This window comes from Equus asinus, unplaced genomic scaffold, assembly GCF_041296235.1.
Source record: "Equus asinus isolate D_3611 breed Donkey unplaced genomic scaffold, EquAss-T2T_v2 contig_4, whole genome shotgun sequence".
NCBI lineage: Eukaryota > Metazoa > Chordata > Mammalia > Perissodactyla > Equidae > Equus > Equus asinus.
This window is the reverse complement of record NW_027225071.1, coordinates 839555-862438: the sequence shown is the minus strand read 5'-3', so window position 1 is coordinate 862438 and position 22884 is coordinate 839555. Positions and strand designations below refer to the sequence as shown.

At 35.0% G+C, this 22884-nt stretch overlaps 1 protein-coding gene across 1 annotated transcript in view; it reads right to left on the bottom strand.

Annotated features, from left to right (window-relative positions):
* The window catches only part of LOC139043869 (centromere-associated protein E-like), a 79528-nt gene that overhangs the window by 37460 nt on the left and 19184 nt on the right, over positions 1 to 22884 (bottom strand). The window contains exons 12-24 of the mRNA XM_070503637.1: positions 22617 to 22736; positions 21330 to 21488; positions 13581 to 13728; positions 12612 to 12700; positions 11140 to 11307; positions 7012 to 7098; positions 6675 to 6794; positions 4939 to 5061; positions 4691 to 4856; positions 4155 to 4309; positions 2662 to 2976; positions 2277 to 2549; positions 1965 to 2123 (exon numbers count right to left, since the gene is read on the bottom strand). Of these exons, the coding sequence (XP_070359738.1) occupies positions 1965 to 2123; positions 2277 to 2549; positions 2662 to 2976; positions 4155 to 4309; positions 4691 to 4856; positions 4939 to 5061; positions 6675 to 6794; positions 7012 to 7098; positions 11140 to 11307; positions 12612 to 12700; positions 13581 to 13728; positions 21330 to 21488; positions 22617 to 22736 (2082 nt within the window). The remainder of the gene's footprint in view (positions 1 to 1964; positions 2124 to 2276; positions 2550 to 2661; positions 2977 to 4154; positions 4310 to 4690; positions 4857 to 4938; positions 5062 to 6674; positions 6795 to 7011; positions 7099 to 11139; positions 11308 to 12611; positions 12701 to 13580; positions 13729 to 21329; positions 21489 to 22616; positions 22737 to 22884) is intronic.

Genomic DNA, 22884 nt, shown 5'->3' with positions numbered 1-22884 from the left:
CAAATAGCCTACAAGCACATGAAAAGATGCTCAACATTACTAGTCATTAGGGAAATGCAAATAAAAACCACAATGAGATATCATCTCACACTTATTAGGATAGCTACTGTGAAAAAAGGAGAAAATAATACGTGTTGGTGAGAACTTGGAGAAATTGGAACCCTTATGCACTGCTGGTGGGAATGTAAAATGGTACAGCCATGATGGAAAACAGTATGACAGTTCCTCAAAAGATAAAAAACATGATCCAGTAAATCTGACATCCAAAAGAATTGAAAGCAGGGTCTCAGAGAGATATTTGTACACCATGTTCATAGCAGCATTATTCCCAACAGCAAAAAGGTGAAAGCAATCTTCAGTGCCCATTAATGGGTGAATGGTTAAACAAAATGTAGTATATACATACAATGGAATATTATTCAGCCCTAAAAAGGAAGGAATTTCTGATGTATGCTGCAACATAGAGGAACCTTGAGGACACTATGCTAAATGAAATAAGCCAGTCAAAAAAAGACAACATACTGCATGATTCCGCTTATGTGAGGTACCTAGAGTAGCCAAATTAAGAGAGATAGAAAGTGGAAAAGTGGTTGCTAGGGGCTAGAGGAGGGAGGGAATGAGGAATTGTTTAGTGGGTATAGAGTTTCAGCTTCACAAGATAAAAAGAATTCTGGAGATTGGTGGCACAACAACGTGAACGTACCTAACACTACTGAACTGTTTGCTTAAAAATGATAAAGATGGTAAATTTTATGCTATGTATATTTTACCACAATTAAAGATACAAAACAAACAAAAATAAATTTATACATATATATATATATATATATGAATGACTACTACTCCAAGCTATGGATGTATGAAAGATTATTTCACCATTCTCCTATTGGTGAACGTTTTAAATTCCCAGTAGTAATTATTCTGGATTAAATAGTATTAAGTATAATAACAATGAAAAATAGTATAAAAAATTCTGACATATAAAAGGCATTTTTGAAAAGTAGAAATGCATTGTAAATAAATCAGTTATATAAAATTACAGGCAATCCCGTTATGGACTGAATTATGTCCTCCCAAAATCCACATGTTGAAGCTCTAAGCCCCAAAATGACTGTATTTGGAGAGAGGGCCTTTAAGGAGAGTAATTAGGGTTAAATGAGATCATATGGCTGGGGCCCTAACCCCATAGAACTGGTGTCCACTCCAGAAGCAGAAGAGAACCAGAGCTCTCTCGGCTCACACACAGAAGGGCCATGTGAGGAGAGGTGCCATCTGCATGATAGGAAGAGGGCTCACAAGAAACTGAATTTTCTAGCTCCTTAACCTTGGACCTCTAGCTTCTACAACTGGGAAAAAGTAAATTTCTGTTGTTTAAGCTACTTAGTCTATGATATTTTGTGATGGCAGACTAATATACCTCCCTTTTAAAAAATCATCATTAGCATCCTAGCCTTTCTTGTATATAATTAAATAACAAAGCAGCTCTTCTCCCCAGGTTTCAGGACAAAACGAACCATGCTGCCTAGAATAAGCTGAGATTTAAGCACAGCACAGCTCTAGAAACAGACATGAACACGACACACACATCGATAGTGAACTCTCAACTAGTACACAAAATCTGATATAAAACAAATATTTTACCCATAAGTAATAATAAGCACTCAATCTTTCTTACATTCTTAGAATTCAGAGGGGCTTTTAAAGATGTTTAAAATACACCAGGCCTCGGAAAATATCAGCTCAAAGTTTGAACTAACATTTTTGCCTTTTCCTTTTCCAACTGATTGTAAGCAGTTATATCTGAAGTTATTTCAAAGACACTAGGGCTAATCTTGTAAACTGTTGTTAGTTATTCACTGTGAATAATCAATAAGATTGAGGTCACCATTATGTACTTAAGTGTCTGAAGTTAAGGAGAAAGCTCACATATAGTATATGAAAACTCGAACAGAAATACCCTTTACCTTTTCCTGAAATTCATCCGAATTTTCTCCTATGTTTTCCTCTATACGCAAATTCCTGGAAGTTTCCTCAGAAATTTTCATTTTCAGTGTGTTAACTGTTTCTTGGTGTTGTTTTAAAGACTCAAGAGCATTTCGTAATTGTTCTTGGGTATCTATGTTCTTTGTCAGAGAAAGGGAACACAATTTCAATTAGAATAATGTGAAACAATGAAAATAACTTTATAGTTACTGCTTGATCATAAATAATAACTGATGGCTCCTGAATGTCTTGAAGAGGCTCTGAGTTTTCAGTTTACTCTGTCAAAGCCTCACCATGGTCACGGTGTCCTGAATGTCACTTCTGAGCTGGTCCCTCTCAATCTGCAGGCTCTCTTGGAGCTGTTTCAGGCCATCTTTTTCTTGGGTTAAGGTTCTTACTTCTGCTAAGGTTTGTTGAAGTTTCTCAGTAATCAGTGCTTTCTCCCTTTCGACAGTTTGCAGCCTAGAATCTCTACTTTCTAATTGTTGCTTCAGCTCTTTCACTTCATTTAACCTTTCTTGACTCTCAGCTGTTTTCTGCTGAAGTTCCTGGGTTTTGTAAGAAAGCTTTAAAATAAGAAAAAGTTACTGTGAGAAGCAGAGCATTCTGTGGCATCTATATAGAAGCCAAACCCCAGAAAACTAAAGACCATTTCCATAGAGGGTGTGTTGTACCAACCTCCATGTTCAAAGCATCCAAGCTTAAACCAAGTGTTTGAGCTTCTTTAGAGAGATTTCCTATGTTCTGACTCATTCTTGCATTCTCCTCAAGGACCATCTTATACTTTTGCTCAGTTTCAACATGTTGATTTTTAAAATCTTGGAATTCTTGATCAGTTCTTTTATAATTCAACTGGCTAGCTGCTAGGTCACTTTTAGTTTTCCCAACTTCTTCAAGTAAATCTTGAATTCTACTCTCTTTATGAACTACTTCAGAAAACAATTTGTCTTTTTCTGATGTTATTTTACAGAGCTCTTCAGATTTGTCATTTATCTACGGAAAAGAAATAAAATTTAGCTATGTTAGCAATATAAGATCCACTACAGCAGTTATCAGGAAAAGAAAAGCTTTATCTGCAAAAAAGAAAAAAGACATTGAAATTAAGCACAGATTTGACTGAGGAAAGGTAATATTTTTATTGTCACATCTTTATAACAATATATTATCCTGCTTAACTTTACCATCAAAGTTTTGTTTGGGTTCTAGTAAGGATTGAGTGGAGAAGAAACACTTAATTAGGATGTCTTTATTTCCTTATCTATCATTCTAAAGTGTTTTCTAACTTTATGGTGTTTCAGGCATCTTATGGTTTTTCTTAGAATTTGACTTATTATTTTCTTTCTAAAGGCTTTGAATGCAGCTCAGATTTCCAAAAACTTAATCCATGAATAATTTAAATTTTAAATAACTTAAATTTAAACTATTATTTAAGTAATTAATTTAAACCAACAATATCCAGCTTATAAATAGTTTAATCATTGTGAAAGATAAAGGAGAAGGAAGTGGGAAAAAGAGAGGAGAGCCAAAGTTGAGACAAAGGAGAGGGAGCGAGACAGTAGAGCTCTTGTAACCACAGGCTCAGGGTAGGAGGCAGGTCTGTGTAACTCAGCTTTTAGATCCATAACTATGTGTTGGGCTAAAAAACAGCATGTACTTTAAAGAGTTTTTAGGATGACTAAATAACGTTGCTAAAGTTGTTTAGCATGATGCTCACCATGTAGTAAGTACTCAAATTCTTGTCCTTTTTATTTCTTTCAGAAAGGCAGAAAAAGGAAAGGCTGGCAGAAGGTTTCCGGAATTGCTCACTAGGCTGCAATATTTACGTCAACCTCTAAAACTTCATCAATGCCACCCTCTTTACCTCCTTACTCTCCTTTATTCAACATAGTGATATGACCACAGCAACAGCACCAAAAAAGATAAAGACTAAGGGTGGGCCATCAATCTCTGTTGAAAAGCACTACATCTGAGGACTATAGAAATGGCCCCTACATGGATCTCATTACTAAGTATACTGTTACATATTCTTTGAAAATGTTCCTAACAAGCAGGGTCAAATGTTTACAGTCTCTTCACTGTTACTTTAAAACAAACTATGGCAAAATATTTAAGGCAATATTGCAAGGGTTTTTATTTCAAAGTAAGAGTTATTTGCTTAAAAACATATTTACCTCTTTCCTTAGCATTTCTACTTCTGAGGGTAAAGATTTCAACTCTGAGAGCAAATTAACTTCTTTATGCAAAGCTTCATTTTCTTCAACTTCTTTATTCAGTTCTTTCTGGAGATCAGTAATCTTTCTTCCTGATTCCAAATTACAGAGCAAATCTAGGATATTTTTGGTAAATTAAACAGTTTGCAGTTATTGGGACAATTTAAATTACATACAAACTTAGATTACTTAATCAGATTATATAAAATTTATTAAAGAAAGAACCAGTGTTGGTCAACAGGTAATCCAATTGTTAAAAGTTCTTGAATCACCTTTTTCAAGATCGGGTCCAATTCATTTGAAAAATAATTCTTAAACCTTTATAATTTGAAGTCCATGGAAACACTTATAAATACTGACACCAAATGATATTGAAATTTAATATTAGGCTACTTACAAACATCAGAGAACAATGGACTTTTAATCATTGGAATGGAGGTGCAAAATCCTTTAGGCAGTTGGATTTGCAAAGAGGTAAGTCTGAAATTATAAAATACCTTTTGGAACTTTTCCATCTATAAGGCAGGTGAGTTTTGCTATTTCATTAAAAGAAGATTGTAATTCTTTCTCCAGATCAACTTGCATTTTCTTCTTTGCCTCCAACTGCCTTTGATATAACTGAATATCATTTTCCATTTGCTTGCATGCACTTGCAAGTTCTTTCTATGAGAGAAACAATACAAATTCACAAAAATGTAGTGATCATTACAACTGCTTTATTATAAATATAACAAAAATCACTTACCATTTTCTCTTTCAGCTCCAGATTTTCACTCCTGAGACAGGCTGCTTCTCTCTTGGCATCGAGGGCTACAGCCTCAGCATCGAACAGAGTCTGTTTCATCTGTTTGAGGTCTTGAATGTTTTCCTATACACACAACAAAAAGGATTTCCTGAAAGCTAACTTTCTTAGAGTTGGAAAAGACTTTAGAGAACACACACACAGATGTCATTCCTAACAAATCAAAAATGGTGAAAATACGTTAATCACCAAATTTTTTTTAGGATAGATGAAAAGAAATGACATTTTCGAAAATAAAAATATTTTTAAAAATTCTGGTTATCTTTTTCCAAATTATAAAAGCACTATATATATAGAAGTACTGTAATTTAAGAAATCTGTTATTGTTTAAAAAAGATTAACACAATTGTTGCTCAGCTAGCCTGTTAAAGTTTCCTACGTATTTTTAAATTATTCTCTCCAAAACATGACAGGTGAGCAATTAATAGTTAAAATTAAGAATATTAAATCACAAACTGAAAAAAAAAAGACAAACAATCCAAAAGAAAAAGAGAGAAAAGATACGAACAGGCAACTCACAGAAGAGAAAATATAACTGATAAATACATAAAAAGATCCACTGTGTCATTTTTAAAGAGAAGTAGCATTTTAACATGACTTTAGCTGACATGAATTCAACCATATGTCCTTGGGAAAACATTAATGCATGAATGAATGAATGAATGAATAAAGAGAAAGAAATAAAGAACAACTTTTAAAAAGTGGGCAATTCTGCTTGCCACTCTGTCAGTAGACACTCGAAGATTATATGAAAGTACCTTTCTTCCCAGGGCCTCCAAACAGTAACAACACTTTTAAAAAGAATCATTTGTGATTAATAGAAGGTAACAAAAAGTACTCTGACAAGTTCAAATGAAAACAAAAGAACAACAGAAACTAAGATTAAAAAAATTCTAGCTAGTGGACAGCCCCGTGGCCGAGTGGTTAAGTTCACGAGCTCCACTTCAGTGGCCCGGGGTTTTGCTGGTTCGGACCCTGGGTGCGGACATGGCATCACTCATCAGGCCATGCTGAGGCAGCATCACACATGCCACAGACAGAAGGACCCACAACTAGAACATACAACTATGTACTAGGGGGCTTTGGGGAGAAGAAGAAGAAAAAAAAATGATGACGACGAGTGGCAACAGATGTGAGCTCAAGTGCCAATCTTTAAAAAAAGAAAAAAATTCTAGCTAGAAACTGTTGCCTTTTAAAAAAGGGTGTTAAAAACTAGAATCAAACAGATACTTTCTTGAAGTAATCAGGTGGATTGAAAGCAAATAAAAAAATTTAACAATTTCACCATGAGATTCAAATGTTACTTAATGCCAAGATCTGATATCTTGGCTGAGATCAACTACATACTTCTTCATGCATTTGTATAAAACAATTGAAAAAAATTAAAATGTTTTTTGAATTACTGGTTTTTAATGGAAGCTCACTCCTAACTTACTTACATGCACTCAAAGAATGATGTCCTCAACTCTCTGAGCGATTCTTTATCTGTAGAATGGCAATGATACCAACAGTCCCTTTCCCATAGGGTTACTGATAGGATTAAATAAAATACTAAATGTAAAACAACTACAACAATGCTCGGCACACAGTAGGCTCAACGTAAGCATTTGCTATGATGATGGTGATGGTACACTATAAATGCCAACATGATTACACAACAAAATAAACCTGATTTTTACCGATGAGTATGACAAGTCCATGTTCACATTTTCTGATTTTTGAGTGTCTATGTATTTCTGTAGCTTTTTAATCTGGTCTTCCTTTTCTCTAAGCAGCTCTACTTTTGAACTTAGTTCATTCTAAAAGAATCAAAGGAGAGTGAAACACAATTTAATTGGATCTAAATTCTAAGGGATTAAAAAGAATTTACATTTAATAGTTTAGACAGTAAAATTTAAAAGTTGATACTTAAAAAATATAATTCCTTCTCTTTTCTGAAATCATGTTCAATTACATATGATGTATATTTTATAGCTCTAGTCCCTTATCAACAGAAATATCAACATAAAAGCTCACCTCAAGATCTTGATTATACACTTCTGCATGCTTAACTAAATTCTTTAAGTTGGAAATTTCATGAATTAGTTGCATCTGTAAGAGCATCTGAACAGGCAACAGAGCAAACCAATAGTTAAACAGAGCAAAAAAAAAAAAAAGACAGCATTCATTCACTGCTTCAGAATCACCTAACACAGTAAGAAGGGCTGAGAGATAACTGTTCAAGCTACTGCAGCAGAGCACCTCATTATTTAAAAATACAAAAACTCTCCCAAAAGACCAAACCCAACTAACCAAACGAAAAATCCCAAAACCCCACAAAACAAAGAAGAAAACCTCGGCATAACCCAAATAACAGTTACATCATCTGTTAATAAAGTTACAATAACATCAAAAGTACATTAGTAGGCATCACTTGGAGGAGATGAACTGTAATCAAACTTTTAAAAAACATTCTCTGAATAGATTTTTGTTTTGGGTAAGTTAAATGCATAAATGTATTTACCCCGTAAGATTTTTTCTTCCCATGAATTAGCCATTTAGCTTTACACTGGCGTGCTTGTTAATGCGTTGTGATCTGGAATGCAGGTTTGGATTAGGCTGGTTCCATGTGGTGCTCACCAAAGCTACAGAGGTATGCACAGCATTACCAACTATCTACCCTGTTGGTTTATTCCACAGGGAATATTGGAAAGATGATGTTATCGCTTTACATTGTCCAACTGTCTAAAAGTATAAAGAATACTTAAAGATATAAGTATTTCTATTAAAGTTTCCTTTCTATCAAAATAGCTATAGCATTAACTATCTCAGTACCATAAACTTTTGTGTTCAAAACAAGTAAACTACAATTTCCTAAGATAAACATATTTTTCTTTAGAATTATTTAATCTTAATAATCAGATGAGTCCTTAAAGAGTAAAAGCAAATTCTAGTAGAATGCAAGTGACTGGCTGTTTCCATCCTAAACTAGTTTCAGATTTCAGACTAGTGTTGACGTTCTTATTTTAGGGCAGTATCATCCAACAGAAATATAATGTGAGCCAAATTTGTAATTTAAAATTTACTAGTAGCCACATTAAAAAATAAAACAGGTAGAATTAATTTTAATAATACATTTTATTTAACCTAATATATCCAAAATATTGTCATTTCTTCATGTAATCAATATAAAAAAAATGAAATATTTTACATTCTTTTTTCATACTGAAGTCAATTCAGACTGGCCCCAATTCAAGTGCCCAGCTGCCACATGTGGTGAGTGGCTGCCCAATTGTTTGGCAAAGTTTTAGACATTTGTATAGGTTGTAATTTAAACTGGCTTCATCTTTTACCTCTTCTTCTCTGTTTCTAACTTTCGTGCAAGAAAACTGCCTATTTCTAATTTTTGTGCAAGAAAAGCACATTTACCAAAAAGAAAGAACTAAATGATCATTCTTAATTTTGGAAAATATTTAGAAAATAAAGATTTAGAAGGAAAAATTCTCCCACTTCTCATTTGAAATAGCACTTCATTTGAAGTATTGGTTCTCATAAACAGAAAAAGATGAAGCAACTTTTGTAAAGATCTGAGTGTAACCTTCCAATAACATATTGTTTAAGATGCTGAGCATAAAGTGTACAATACGATCAAAAGTTAATCTGTTGCTGCTTAAGAAAACAATGTAGATTTCAGCTGTAATTTTCCGCAGGTGAAATGAAATACTTAAGTTCTTAAGACAAAAATCTCCAAGTTGTGAAAATTATAAAATTAAATAAATCAAGTTTTTGTCTTAAGAACTTAAGTATTTCATTTCACCTGCTGAAACTTAGAGCTGAAATCTGCATTGTTTTCTTAAGCAGCAGGACTGAAATTTCTCTTGTTCCCTGAGCTTGATGATACTGACCTTATTTCTCCCTCTAAAATCACTATTTAAACATCCTATATTATGATATTCCCACTTGAGAATTATCCACAGCTTTGGTGATTTTTGGTGAAACCCTTTGGCAAACCAGAGCAATGACATAGGTCCTAAAGCCATAATTTGACTTTTACTCTTTTTTGGTTAAACTTTTCCCCAAAATATATGTTTTGGAACATATTTTACTGCATACACATAAACTTACAATATTTTCAGTTTAAAATGGAATGGATATTGTAAAACTGTCTTTGAAAAGAATAAGTTTTTATTACTTAATCTTTTATGTTACCTTACAGAACCTAGAATTTCAATTTATGTCCAAGAAAAACTGAAGAGAATAGGATTATTTTCCCCTTTGACTGTGGTTAAAAAAGAAAAAAAAATCCAGATGTGAGATTCAAGTCATACATTCTGTTATTTTGTAATCTTTTTGAGTGTGACAATTCAGTGAGCTTCAGTTTTTACTAATTGAACATATAAATGACGTAATAAAAAATTAGAGAAATTACTGCTACACTTATGCCCGAAGTTAATTTTACATCATATTATTTATAATAAGAAATACACAAAAACTTAGATGAAATTTTGGAGTTCGAAGGGGCCTTGGCAAGCACCTGATCTAACCTCAGGGGTGGAGACGCGCAGGAAGGAAGCCCTATGAAATTCGGTGCTTGCTCAAGGCCTTGTCAATAATGCGTGCCAGGCTTGAATCCGCAGTGAGGTCGGGAGCAGCAAAACTGGGGCTTAAATCCATGGAGTCTGGCCCCAGAGAACCTGTTCTTAACCATGACGCCAGACCACCTCCTCTCAATAAAATCCAGTTTTACTGACTGAAGTCCACTGTTTTTTTCATGACATTTTGCATTTTGTCAATATGAGAATATTAAAAAAGGTAAAATGAAACTCTGGAGAACTTACAAACTTTTGCGTCTTAGGATATAATACCTATGAAATGTAGGATTAACTAATTTGTAGGTAGAATGGAAATAACATATTTGGCACAGGATTCTTTTTTCCTTTTAAAAAGGAAAAGAGGGTGAGAAACTAAACAATGACACAGAGGAAAAATGATTGTGTCCCTTTGGGCTATTCATACAGAAATCTGAGAAGCAGCTGCAAATTAACTCATACTTTAACCACACCAAACACTGGCTCTTAATTTTGGAGGGAATCACAGATCACTTCACAAGTATGATAACAGCTATGGATTCTCGTTCCCAAAAAATGAGTGAGTTCAAAACTTCTGCAAAATAATTTCATCGTGTCTATAAACTCTAAGTTAACGACTCTCTGCACTAAGAAATCTCTTGAATCTTTTGGACAATTTCTGTCTCCAAAGTCTGATGATTTGGGGATTAGGTTCTCTTAACATGTAGCCTAACATTATACACTGAGAAAATTTAACTAATCTGTTTCATTTCTAAAAATTCCATTAAAACTACTTCATATTAGTTATACTAATTTTTACAATAACTCTCTTATGGAAAAAGAAACATGCAAAATCAGCTTTCCCAGCTATTCTAATAATGTTCTAACTACTTAGGTACATACTTTCTAAAGAAAATGAAGTCCATTAATATGTAGTATCCATACATAAAACATTCACTAGATATTAAAATTCATATTGGTCTCAGAAGGAAACAGCTATGCTCTAGGCAGCAATTCTGGTATACTCAATAAAGTATTGATAACATACAAATTATCAGGAAATAATTTCTTCAAGATTAATTCATCAATAGGCAGATTCACCAAACCTGCTCAAAGATGTTTTTGATTCCTTCCTCTTCTTGCACACAAGCACAAGTGAAACAATTATGATTTAACTATTTTTAAAGCAATATAAATGAACTGATTATTTCTTAAATTCTCTAAATTGTGTGTACAAATGGAAAATGGTTGGGTTTTCAATATATCAACCTTAGAAATAAACATCTTTAAGAAAATGATACTTTTAAAAGTGTGGTTTTAGGGTCCAGCCTGGTGGTGTAGTGGTTAAGTTTGTGCACTCCATGGGTTTGGATGCCAGGTGCAGACCTACATAGCACTCGTCAAGCCATGCTGTGATGGTGTCCCACATACAAAATAGAGGGAGACCAGCACAGATGTTAGCTCAGGGACAATCTTCCTCAAGCAAAAAAAAGAGGAAGATTAGCAGCAGATGTTAGCTCAGGGCCAATCTTCCTCACACACACACAAAGTGTAGTTTTAGTTTAGTTTTGTGTTTCCACATCTTTTCATCTTTTACCTCTTGATCTTTTTCCGCTTTTCTTTCTAGAGCCTCAAATTCATGCAAATCATTCTTTTCTTTTAATTTCGATTCCATTTCTTCATTTTCTCTTCTTAGTTGTTCATAGTCTAGTACCAGACTATCATAGTTAGCACGAAGTGAATTCAACTCACTTTCTAAGTTTTCCTATTATAAACAAAACCAGATTTTCAAGTCAGAGAGGATTCAAGTTCTTTGTTTTGTTAACTAAAATCTGGATTAGTCAAATAATTCATTTAACCTTGAATCATTTGGTAGTTTGGGCCATTCTCCAATATCTTCCCAATGGTCTAGCTTGATCCACAGCATAACAGAAGGTCTGCCTTTTGGTAAACTAGCTAACATAGAATAGAGGAAGACTATTTTCAAAGAGATAGAATTAAAAAAGAAAGAAAGAAAGAAAGAAAGATCATATAAACAAATGCTCTGCCTGTGCCTGACTTAAAATTCAGTCGGGAGTAGGAGTAGGGCACATAATGGGAAGTCATCTGACCACAGATCCTTAAGCTCCTTGGTAATAAAGCTAATAATGTAATTCTCCACCTGCTTGACTCCTGTTTAATTTCTCAGACAGCTCTGAATTTAGGAAGTGACACGGAGCCATTATTTATTGACTTCTAAAACTCCAACGGCTGCCAGGCCTCACCGTGCTGAACAGAGGCCTGTTTCTGCTTTCTGTTCCATCATGAGGAAGAGTAAGCCATGAGTTAAAAGAAACTAAACCAACACTAGGGATTTGAAAAAAACAACAAACCTTCCAGAGTGTTTTAGGGACACAAAAGCATATAATTCCCCATAATAATTAATTATAAGAACCATTACAACTAATTATAATGGTTAGCTAATGATAATAACAATTCCCAAGAATCACTGCAATTTTATTTCAAAATTAAAATGAAATTTTCTTTAACAAATACATTTATATGACTATGTTATATTTCTTTGAATATTAGCAGCCTAGAAAGCAAACATGGAATCTAAACTTACTAAAGTATTCACTACAGTATTCCTTATTTCTTAAAGTTTTCATAAGACTATATAATTTTATTTACTTTCATTTTTCAGCATTATTTGGCAATATTACCCTTCCCTGATACACCATTCTACTTTATGCCTGAGAATTTTGATACTTTTAAAATCAGCCCTTTTTACCTTCAAGGGATGGCCCAAGGCAAAACAGAAACTTACCAAAAAATCATAGATACCAAGATCTGCTGGTAAAAACTAGAAGCAAAGGTTTACCTATTACCATACTTTAGGAAATGTTTAGCCTCTCTCTGTATGCCACAGTTACCAACGAGGAGTGTAACAAGTTGGGGAAGCCTTAATAAGAACCTCAACTACTACTGAAACAGTCAGAGCTAGAAATGTGCCACAACAGCAAACATCAATAACAAATGAATTTAAAGAAGAGTAAAAGGATAATGTTCTGTAAAATACATTTAAGTTACCTGACTTAGTAGTTTTGTTGCTGGATTCCACTCTGTCTCAGTTAATGTATCAAGAGTGTTACTGAAAATATCAGACTCTGAATAGAGAGCTATAATTAGGGGGAAAAGAAATTTATCCATAAACATGTTATTAAGTTTCCTAAAACTCAAATTAAAGATTAAAAAAATTCTGATCTGAGGTAATAAGCTCAAATTAGTTAATATGTGCTCACAGTATGAATGCCAAGAATATATAAACAGATGTGATCATTTATATACTCGTGCGAATTAAGATCACTGGTTAGAATTAGTGATAAAATGTAGGATCCTTAGTACAACACATTCATGCACGGCATAAGGACGTTTCAGTCAAGGACGGACTGCATATACAACAGGCGTCCCACAAGATTAGTACCACAGAGCCCAGGTGTGTAGCAGGCTGTACCACCTAGGTTTGTGTAAGTGCACTCTGTGATGTTCACACAACAACAAAATTGCCTAAAGATGCACTTCTCAGAACACGTCCCATCATTAATCAACGTGCGACTGTATAGGTTAAAAGGACAAATTCTAAATTTGAGATTTAATCATTGTAAGCAGATTTTTAAATGCCCCTAAAAAATACTTATAATGTTAGAGACAAACTTTGCAACAGATTCCTGTGTAAATGCTACCCTTTCAAGATTAGCAAAGTTTAAGCCAGACATTATATGGGTACTAACTTAATGAGCAGTGATTAAAACAAAAACAAAAAATAAAAATATCTGTCTCAAATGTTTCAACTACAGCACATCATTCTTAAGAGATCTGGAAAAAATAGAGAACTTCATCAATGTTCACTTTCTTAAAATTACTTATTTTTATCATCGTAATCACATCTAAAATACATACATTTTATTTAACTGTGTTTATCACATTAACTGAGTTATAAATAAAGTCTCTCTTTATAGGGATACTTTTATAATTAAAAGTAGTTGAAGAAGAACTCACATTCATCAATTTCTCCTCCTAAAGTTAGAGCAGACTTATGTGTCTTTGTTGTTACATTCTCTGGTACATTAAACTCATTTACATAGTTTGAATCCTTCATTTTGTTAATTTTGCCAACACACCAAGTGACTCCTCGTTTTTTTTTAGCCTAAAGAAGAAGAAATCAAAATTACCTCACACACATCTGGCTCAAACATCATAAAACAAGGGAACTAGTTTCCATTTTTAACAACCATTGACTTGGTAGAATTCTTATTCAGCCTAGTTTAATATCTTATCAGTCTAAGGACATCCTGAGATAAGAAAACATATTCAAACTTTTCAAATTAGTGTTAACTTCATAATAAATTTGATGAAACTATTATTTAAATTTCATTTTGTATTTGAAGGCTTACTTACAAGAATTTCTGCAAATTTACTGAAAGGAATTAGTTAAGTATCAATCCTTCAAGTAATCTGGTGTTACAGAAGACAGCACAGCCACCAACATAGTGACCAAAAGCACTTCTGGGAACCCAGCCTTAACTGGGAAGGAACAGACAGGCAGCCCATTTGAACTTCCCTCAGCAAGTAAATCTTCCACAGGGCCATTCCCATGCCAATTCTTTGCCAGTTTATAAAGCTCACGATCCAACCAGCGCTCCTAATCTTGTTCCTTCCGTTCTCCCTTGGGACTCTGTTCCCTCAGGTATCTGTTCATCTGTCGTCTTCACTACCTTCTTCCACTGGGCTTTAAGAATGCTCAAGCCTCTGTTTTCTGCTTTTGATTTTTTCAAAAACAAACCCTTCACTCCTTCCTTCTCTCTAGCCAACATTTTCTTTTAGTTTCTATGTTCTCTTCTTCCTCGTCTCTCTACTTCTTCCTCATCCCTCCTGGGATACCTCTGTCTCCTGGTTCTTGTCCCACCCAGCTAGCTGTCCTCATCACTCACTTGGCTTTACTGCTTTCTCTTTCTCTGACCACCGCCTAAGTGTTTTTCCATATTTTACAGGTATATTCCTCTCTTGTCCCTTTACTAGAACAAGCATTATCTCATCTTTTTTGATCCTCTCAACAATCCTCTCTTACTACATCCACTTTATAGATGCCTGAGTGTCCAAAAAGTTTACATGAGTTGTGTACAGTCATACAGCCAATTGGTGGCTGAGCCCATGCTTGTAACTTCAGACCTTATCCACCACCCATTCCACTGCGTTGCCTGTCAAGATTATCTGTTGTCCCCAGAATATATGGCTTCTGCTTGAAATGGCCAGCCCTTTCCACAGCCTGCTCTGCAAAAGCACATTCATATATAAATCCTTGATTCCCATGACCTTCAGCTCAACTCCATTCGCTCCCAAAGCCACTGGACCCTGTCATCTGAAACTCATAAACCTAGAACTCCTTCCACCCCAGTGATTCAGTTAATCCCATTATAGCTAGTTAGCTTAAGAGGGACATCTAGTCTCTTGATCCACTGTTTTCTTTCTGCCAGCTACCTTTGGGCTCTCATCCCATCATCTTAGATTCTATAGATCACCAGTTCAATCACATTTTTGGGTCAATGGTCTCAAACTATTAGACCCATTCTGTGTTCCCCACACCTATCCTATCACAATGTACACTCAGATGAATTACACTGCCATCTGAGCTTTTATTAGCCTCCTGAACACTGTGTGGACAGCCAGAAGACTGGCTACCAACATCACCTGGGCCCTTAAGGCTGCCTGGCAAGACTCCTTGCCCCCTCGTTGGCTTTCTTTTCCATTCCCTACAAAGGCGAGACTATTTCAAACCCTTAGCAGGTCTACAAACTGTGTCTCTACCATCTCCAGCCACCACAGAAGAAAAATTAAACCTCCTATTTCACAAAGAAAATACAAGCCTAAACTTACAAAAGCATTACTTGCATTGATTCCTACCCTTTTCCTCTGTCCTTGTTATAATGAAGGAGTGTTTCTCCTTCTATCTAAGGCCAGACCCTTCTACTGTATTCAAGATCCTACGCCTTTGGGCCATCTCAGCCTACTGCAAGGTGGCTTTCATTCCCAATACATAACTCAAATTGTTTTTGCAAAGGAGCTTCTTGTTTCTAAATCCAAAAAGTTTTAGTCTATATTTGTCTTATTTAACTTCTCAGCAGAACGTGACATCACTGACATAGAATGTGACCTCTCTATGCAACATTCTCTTCTTTTAGTTTACCACGTTCACCTGGTTTCTTTCTTAACTCTAGAGCTAAACCTGGGCTCCTTTAGGCATTCCTCTGTTTTGCTTTTACCTAAAAAGTTGTTTGGGAGGATCTTATCTTTGGCCCTCTGTTCTTTTCATTCTCAACATGCTCCCAGAGCAAGCTCATCCATTCTCACGACTTTAATTTGGATTTGCAGTAGTTAATGCCCAAATTGATATCTCCATCCCAGATCTTTCACTTGATTTTCATATATTTGCATTTTCAACTGCCTGACACCTTAAACTAGAGCTGACCCAAATAAAACACTGGACAGCTCCACTGCTCTTCACTCAATGTTCCTTAACTCAACAAATACTGCTACCAGCTATCCAGCAAGCCCAGTAATGTGTGCATGTCATTCTAGATGCTTCCTTCTCCCTTTCCATGTCCCCATGTTGAAACAATCACAAAGTTCTGTCGAGTCTGTCTCCCAAATAGCTCTCCAATTTACCCATTTTTTTCCATCTCCAGAGCCACAAGCCTTGTGGAGGCCCAATCAATTGTAGGTACACAGTAGCCACATCTTTCTAAACAGCAATTCCAATCATGTTACCTACAAGGCTTTCCCATATCCTTAGCATAATGCAATGTTCGAATCCTACAATGTGGTTTAAATGCCCCTGCCACCAGAATATTTTAAGTCCAAGAAATATGTTTTCTCACGACTCCAAGCTTTTGTACATGTAGATGTCTAACCGGCATACTTTTCCCTACCCCTTTCCTTGGGCTGTTTCCTACTCATGGCTGAGCCAACAGATGGTTTTGATGCCTTCCATTTACCTGGTATGGTGGACTTAAAGGTAGCGTCTATTAATAATAATCTTAACAGCATACACTTATTGAGGATTTGCTGTATGGAGAGTATAGTGTTAAGCACATTCTATATATCACTTCACTTAATTGTCACATCAGTCCTATGAGGTGAGGATCAAGCTTTCTCACAGATAAGGAAACTGCAGCAAAAAGTATTTAAGAAAGGGCCCAAGGTCGAGAGTTAGGAATTGACAGAACTGGGATTCAAATCCAGAAAGTCCAGCTCCAGAGGCCATTCTCTTAACCATGACACTATCACTCCCCAAAACATCTGCTGGATAAATAAACCCCTACTCTGGTAAAAACAAAAGCACACAGACTGGAAGCCAGAATTTTGATTACTATGTTGATTTATAGTCTAGATAAATTTTCCTGAGATTACTATTTCTGTTTCATTAAATAGAAAATATTACCACATACTCTAGACACCTGTGGTTTCCAATCACCTAATCAATTTCATTAGAATTTCATAAGAAGTATAGTGCAAATAGATTCCTTGACTACATCCCAGACTTTCTGAATTAGGATCTCTTCATATGGGAATCAGGGTTAAGTATTTTTAATGAACGTTCTAGGTGTTGTTGAGGTATAGGCAAATACACAAAAGGTTCTTTCCTAAAATATACTGTATCAAAGGATAAGAAACACATAGCTATATAATAAGCATATAAGAATACCAATTCTATTCCCTATATATCAAGTTTAAGCTGTCATCTTTCATAAAAAAAATAAGACCCATATATGTGCTGCATACAAGAGATGCATTTCAGACTTAAAGACACTCACAAACTGAAAGAGAAGGAATGGAAAAAGATACTCCATGAAAATGGCAATGAAAAGAAAGCTGAGGTAGCAATATTCATATCAGAAAACATAGACTTTAAAATAAAAACTGTAACAACAGACAAAGGGCACTACATAATGATAAAGGGAATGATCCAACAAGAATATTTAACATTTACAAATATCTATGCACCCAACATAACAGCACCTCGACATATAAAGCAATTATTAACAGACATAAAAGGAGAAATAGCAACACAATAATAGTAGAGGACTTTAACAATCCACTTACACCAAAGGAGAGATCATCAAAACAAAAGATCAATAAGGAAACGTTGGCCTTAAATGACATATTAGACCAGATGGACTTAGTACACATGTATAGAACATTCCATCCCAAACCTGCAGAATACACATTCTTTTCAAACGGACATGGAACATTCTCCAGGACAGATCACATATTAGACCACAAAACAAGTCTCAATAAATTTAAGAAGACTGAAAAAATACCCAGCATCTTTTCTGACCACAATGGTATGAAACTAGAAATCAACTACAGGAAGAAAATCAGAAAAGCCACAAATGGATGGAGCTTAAACAAAATGCTATTGAACAACAATTGAGTCAAAGAAGAAATCAAATGAGAAATCAAGAATATCTGGAGACAAATGAAAATGAAACTACGACAGGCCAAAGTCTATGTGATACAGCAAAAGCGGTTTTAAGAGGGAAGTTTATATCAATACAGGCCTACCTCAACAAAGAAGAAAAATCCCAAATAAACAGTCTAACAGTGCACCTAAAGGAACTGGAAAAAGAAGAACAAAGCCCAAAATCAGTAGAAGGAAGGAAGTAATAAAAATCAGAGCAGAAATAAATGAAATAGAGACTAAAAAAAACCAGGAAAAAAAATCAATGAAACTCAGCGCTGATTCTTTGAAAAGATAAACAACATCGACGAACCTTTAGCTAGACTCACCAAGAAAAAAAGAGAAGGCTCAGATAAATAAAATCAGAAATCAAAGAGGAGAAATTACAACAGATACCTCAGAAATACAAAAGATTATAAAAGAATACTATGAAAAGCTATACGCTAACAAACTGGATAATCTAGAAGAAATAGATAAATTCTTAGACTAATACAACCTTCCAAAACTGAATCAAGAAGAAGTAGAGAATGTGAATAGACCGATCACCAGTAAGGAGATTGAAACAGTTATCAAAAACCTCCCAAAAGATAAAAGTCCAGGACCAGACGGCTTCCCTGGTGAATTATACCAAACATTCAAAGACTTAATCCTATCCTTCTCAAACTCTTCCAAAAAATTGAAGAAGAGAGGAAGCTTCCAAATTCATTTTACGAAGTCAACATCATCCTGATACCAAAAGCAGACAAGGACAACACAAAAGAAGAAAATTACAGGCTCATATCACTGATGAACATCGATGCAAAAATCCTCAACAAAATACTAGCAAATCAACTACAACAATACATTAAAAATTTCATACACCATGATCAAGTGGGATTTATTCCAGGGATGCAGGGATGGTTCAACATCTGCAAATCTATTAACGTGATACACCACATTAACAAAAATGAAAAATAAAAATCCCATGATCATCTCAATAGATGCAGAGACAGCGTTTGACAAGATATAGCATCCATTTATGATAAAAACTCTAAATAAATTGGGTATAGAAGGAAAGTACCTCAACATAATAAAGCTGATATATGACAAACCCACAGCTAATATCATTCTCAATGGAGAAAAACTGAAAGCTATCCCTCTAAGAACAGAAACCAGACAAGGATGCCCACTGTCACCACTCTTATTTAACATAGTATTGGAAGTCCTAGCCAGAGCAATCAGGAAAGAAAACGAAATAAACAGCGGTCAGATTGGAAAGGAAGAAGTGAAACTGTCACTAGCTGCAGATGACATGATTTTATATATAGAAGACCCTTAAGAACCCACCAAAAACTTCTCGAACTAATAAACAAATACGGCAAAGTTTCAGGATGCAAAATCAACATACAAAAATCAGTTGCGTTTCTATACACTAACAAGGAAGTGGCAGAAAGAGAAATTAAGAATATAATCCCATTTACAGTTGCAACAAAAAAGAATAAAATATCTAGGAATAAACTTAACCAAGGAGGTGAAAGGTTTGTACACTGAAAACTATAAAACATTGTTGAAAGAAATTGAAGAAGATGTAAAGAAATGGAAGGCTATTCCATGCTCTTGGATTGGAAGAATAAACATAGTTAAAATGTCCATACTTCCTAAAGTAATCTACAGATTCAGTGCAATCCCAATCAAATTTCCAACAACATTTTTCACAGAAATAGAACAAAGAATCCTACAATTTATATGGAACAACAAAAGACGCAGAATAGCCAAAGGAACCCTGAGAAAAAAGAACAAAGCTGGAGGCGTCACACTCCCTGATTTCAAAATATACTACAAAGCTATAGTAACCAAAACAGCATGGTATGGCATAAAAACAGACACACAGATCAATGGAACAGAATCCAGAGTCCAGGAGTCCAGAAATCAACCCACACATCTATGGACAGCTAATTTTTGACAGGGGAGCCAAGAGCATACAATGGAGAAAGTAGAGTCTCTTCAATAAATGGTGTTGGGAAACCTGGACAGCCACATGCCCAAGAATGAAAGTAGACCATTACCTTACACCATGCACAAAAATCAACTCAAAATGGATTTAAGACTTGAATATAAGACCTGAAACCACGAAACTTCTAGTAGAAAACATAGGCAGTACACTCTTTGACATCGGTCTTAGCAGCATATTTTCAAATACCATGCCTGACTGGGCAAGAGAAACAATATAAAAAATAAACAAATGGGACTACATCAAACTAAAAAGCTTCTGCACAGCAAAGGAAGCCATCAAGAAAAGGAAAAGACAGCCTAACAATTGGGAGAAGATGTTTGTAAACCATATATCAAAAAAGGGGTGAATATCCAAAATATACAAAGAACTCATACATCTCAACAACAAAAAAACCAAAAACCCAGTTCAAAAATGTGCAAAAGATCTGAATGGAGATTTCTCCAAAGAAGATATACGGATGGCCAACAGGCACATGAAAAGATGTTCAACATCACTATCAGAGAAATGCAAATCAAAGCTATAATGAGATATCACCTCACTCTTGTCAGAATGGCTATAATTAACAAGACTGGAAACAATAAGTGTTGGAGAGGATGTAGAGAGAAGGGAACCCTCATACACTGCTGGTGGGAGTGCAAACTGGTGCAGTCACTATGGAAAACAGTATGGAGATGGCTCAAAAAATTAAGACTAGACCTACCATATGATCCAGCTATTCCACTCTTGGGTATTTATCCAAAGAACGTCAAAACGTGAATGCGTAAAGATACATGCACTCCTATGTTCACTGTAGGCTTATTCACAATAGCCAAGACTTGGAAGCAACTTAGGTGCCCGTCAAGGGATGAATGGATGAAGAAGATGTGGTATATATACACAAGGGAATACTACTCAGCCATAAAAAAGGATGAAATCTGGCTAATTGTGACAACAAGGATGGACCTTGAGGGTATTGCTGCTGAGAGTAAAAAGTCAGAGGGAGAAAGTCAAACATTGTATGATCTCACTCACAAATAGAAGATAAAAACAACAAAAGACAATCCCATAGCAACAGAGATTGGATTGGTGGTTACCAGAGGGGAAAGGGGGAGAGAAGAGGTTGAAAGGCATGATTAGGCACATGTGTGGTGATGGTAATTAGTCTTTTGGTGGTCAGCATGATATAATCTACATAGGAATTGAAATATAACGATATACACCTGAAATTTATATACTGTTATAAACCAAAGTTACTGCAATTAAAAAAAACAATAATAAAAAAGAAGAAGAAAAGAAGCTGTTGTCTTTTAAATTTTACTTTTAATTCCTGTTGTGATGTGAGGGAAGAAGAGGTCACTAGCATTCGTGTTAAGTTTTGAATTTTCTCAATCTGCACTTTTTGAAGCAAATCTTTTTCTTCCAAAAGTTGGGCCAATTGGTCTTTTTCCATTGCCTGGGCCCGAGTCTCTAAAGAAACCTAAAGAATGTAATATTGGGTTACATTAATAAATGTAGGTAGGTTTTAAAACCTTGAAAGTATAGTTTAAAAAAATATAAATTTGTATGTGAGTTTTGAGAATTTTTCTTTTCTTTTTTTTTTGCTGAGGAAGATTCACCTTGAGCTAACATCTGTACCTATCTTTCTCTTTCTGCTTGAAAGGGATTTGCCCTGAGCTAACATCTGTGCCTATCTTCCTCCATTTTGTACATGGGACAACAGGACAGCATGGCCGCCAAGTGGTGTAGGTCTGCGGATGGCAACTGAACCCGGGCTGCCAAAGTGGAGTGCAACAAACTTAACCACTAGGCCACAGGGCTGGCCTGAGAATTTTAATTTTATTGAAATAAAATATGCCCTACCTGCAGAACACCAATATGCAGTTACCATAATCAATAATTTCTCAAACTTATAATAGGGTAAAATATACATTTCTCCTCATGTCACTATTCTATATGCCATGTATAAGATTATATCAATGCTGTTAAAGCAATTCTATTAATTGACTAAAAATATATAAATAGGCAGAGAAATCATAAAGCAGAGACTTGAATACCTATAGCAAAGGAAGAGAGATCCTTCTAAGACCGCCATTTGACATTTTAGGTCATTTTTAAAAAGATCAGTAAAATGTAAGTTTTTTACAGACTGGGGACCATGATGGTTTAAACAAACAAATGGTAATGACAAGCAATTATGCTATCTTATTAGATTGCTATCTTAGGGCTAGAAGAGGAATTCAAGATAATGTAAAATGAAACAAAGTAGTTTTAAACACTATTCATCGTCTCTCTTTTTAACCTAATTCTCTGTATTTGTGACAGTTTTTATCTCTTAAAAAAACGTATCTCTACTTGGCCCATTTGAAAATCTCAAATTTTGCCCTTTGGAAATGAAAAACAAAATCTAAAATAATTTCAAGAAACCAAATCTTGCAGTTTATAGTAAAGTTTTTACGGGTTGATTTCTCCTTAGTTAAAAACTACTTGTTTTAAATTTAGATTGTAGAACTCAGATATTGAGGATTTAAGAGTCTCTGGGCATGTAGGCAGATCTCAATTCTAAATCCATCTCTATTCTTTACTGAAATACACAGTTCATACATACCTCCTCTAATTGTTTTTTAAGATCCATTATTTCTTTTCTATATCTTTTCAGGAGAGCTTCATCACTAGACACCTCATTGACATAAGGAGTATTCTTCATATATTTAGCAGTGCTGGCAAACTGGGAAAAAATACAAGAGTGTTAAACGTTGACACCAAAAGATTAGTTTAATTAATATTTAGGTTTCTTGTAATTTTCTTTTGTAAAGAAACATCAGTAAAAGCTTCCCAGGTGGCTTACAGCTTCTGAACACACAGCATTCTACGTC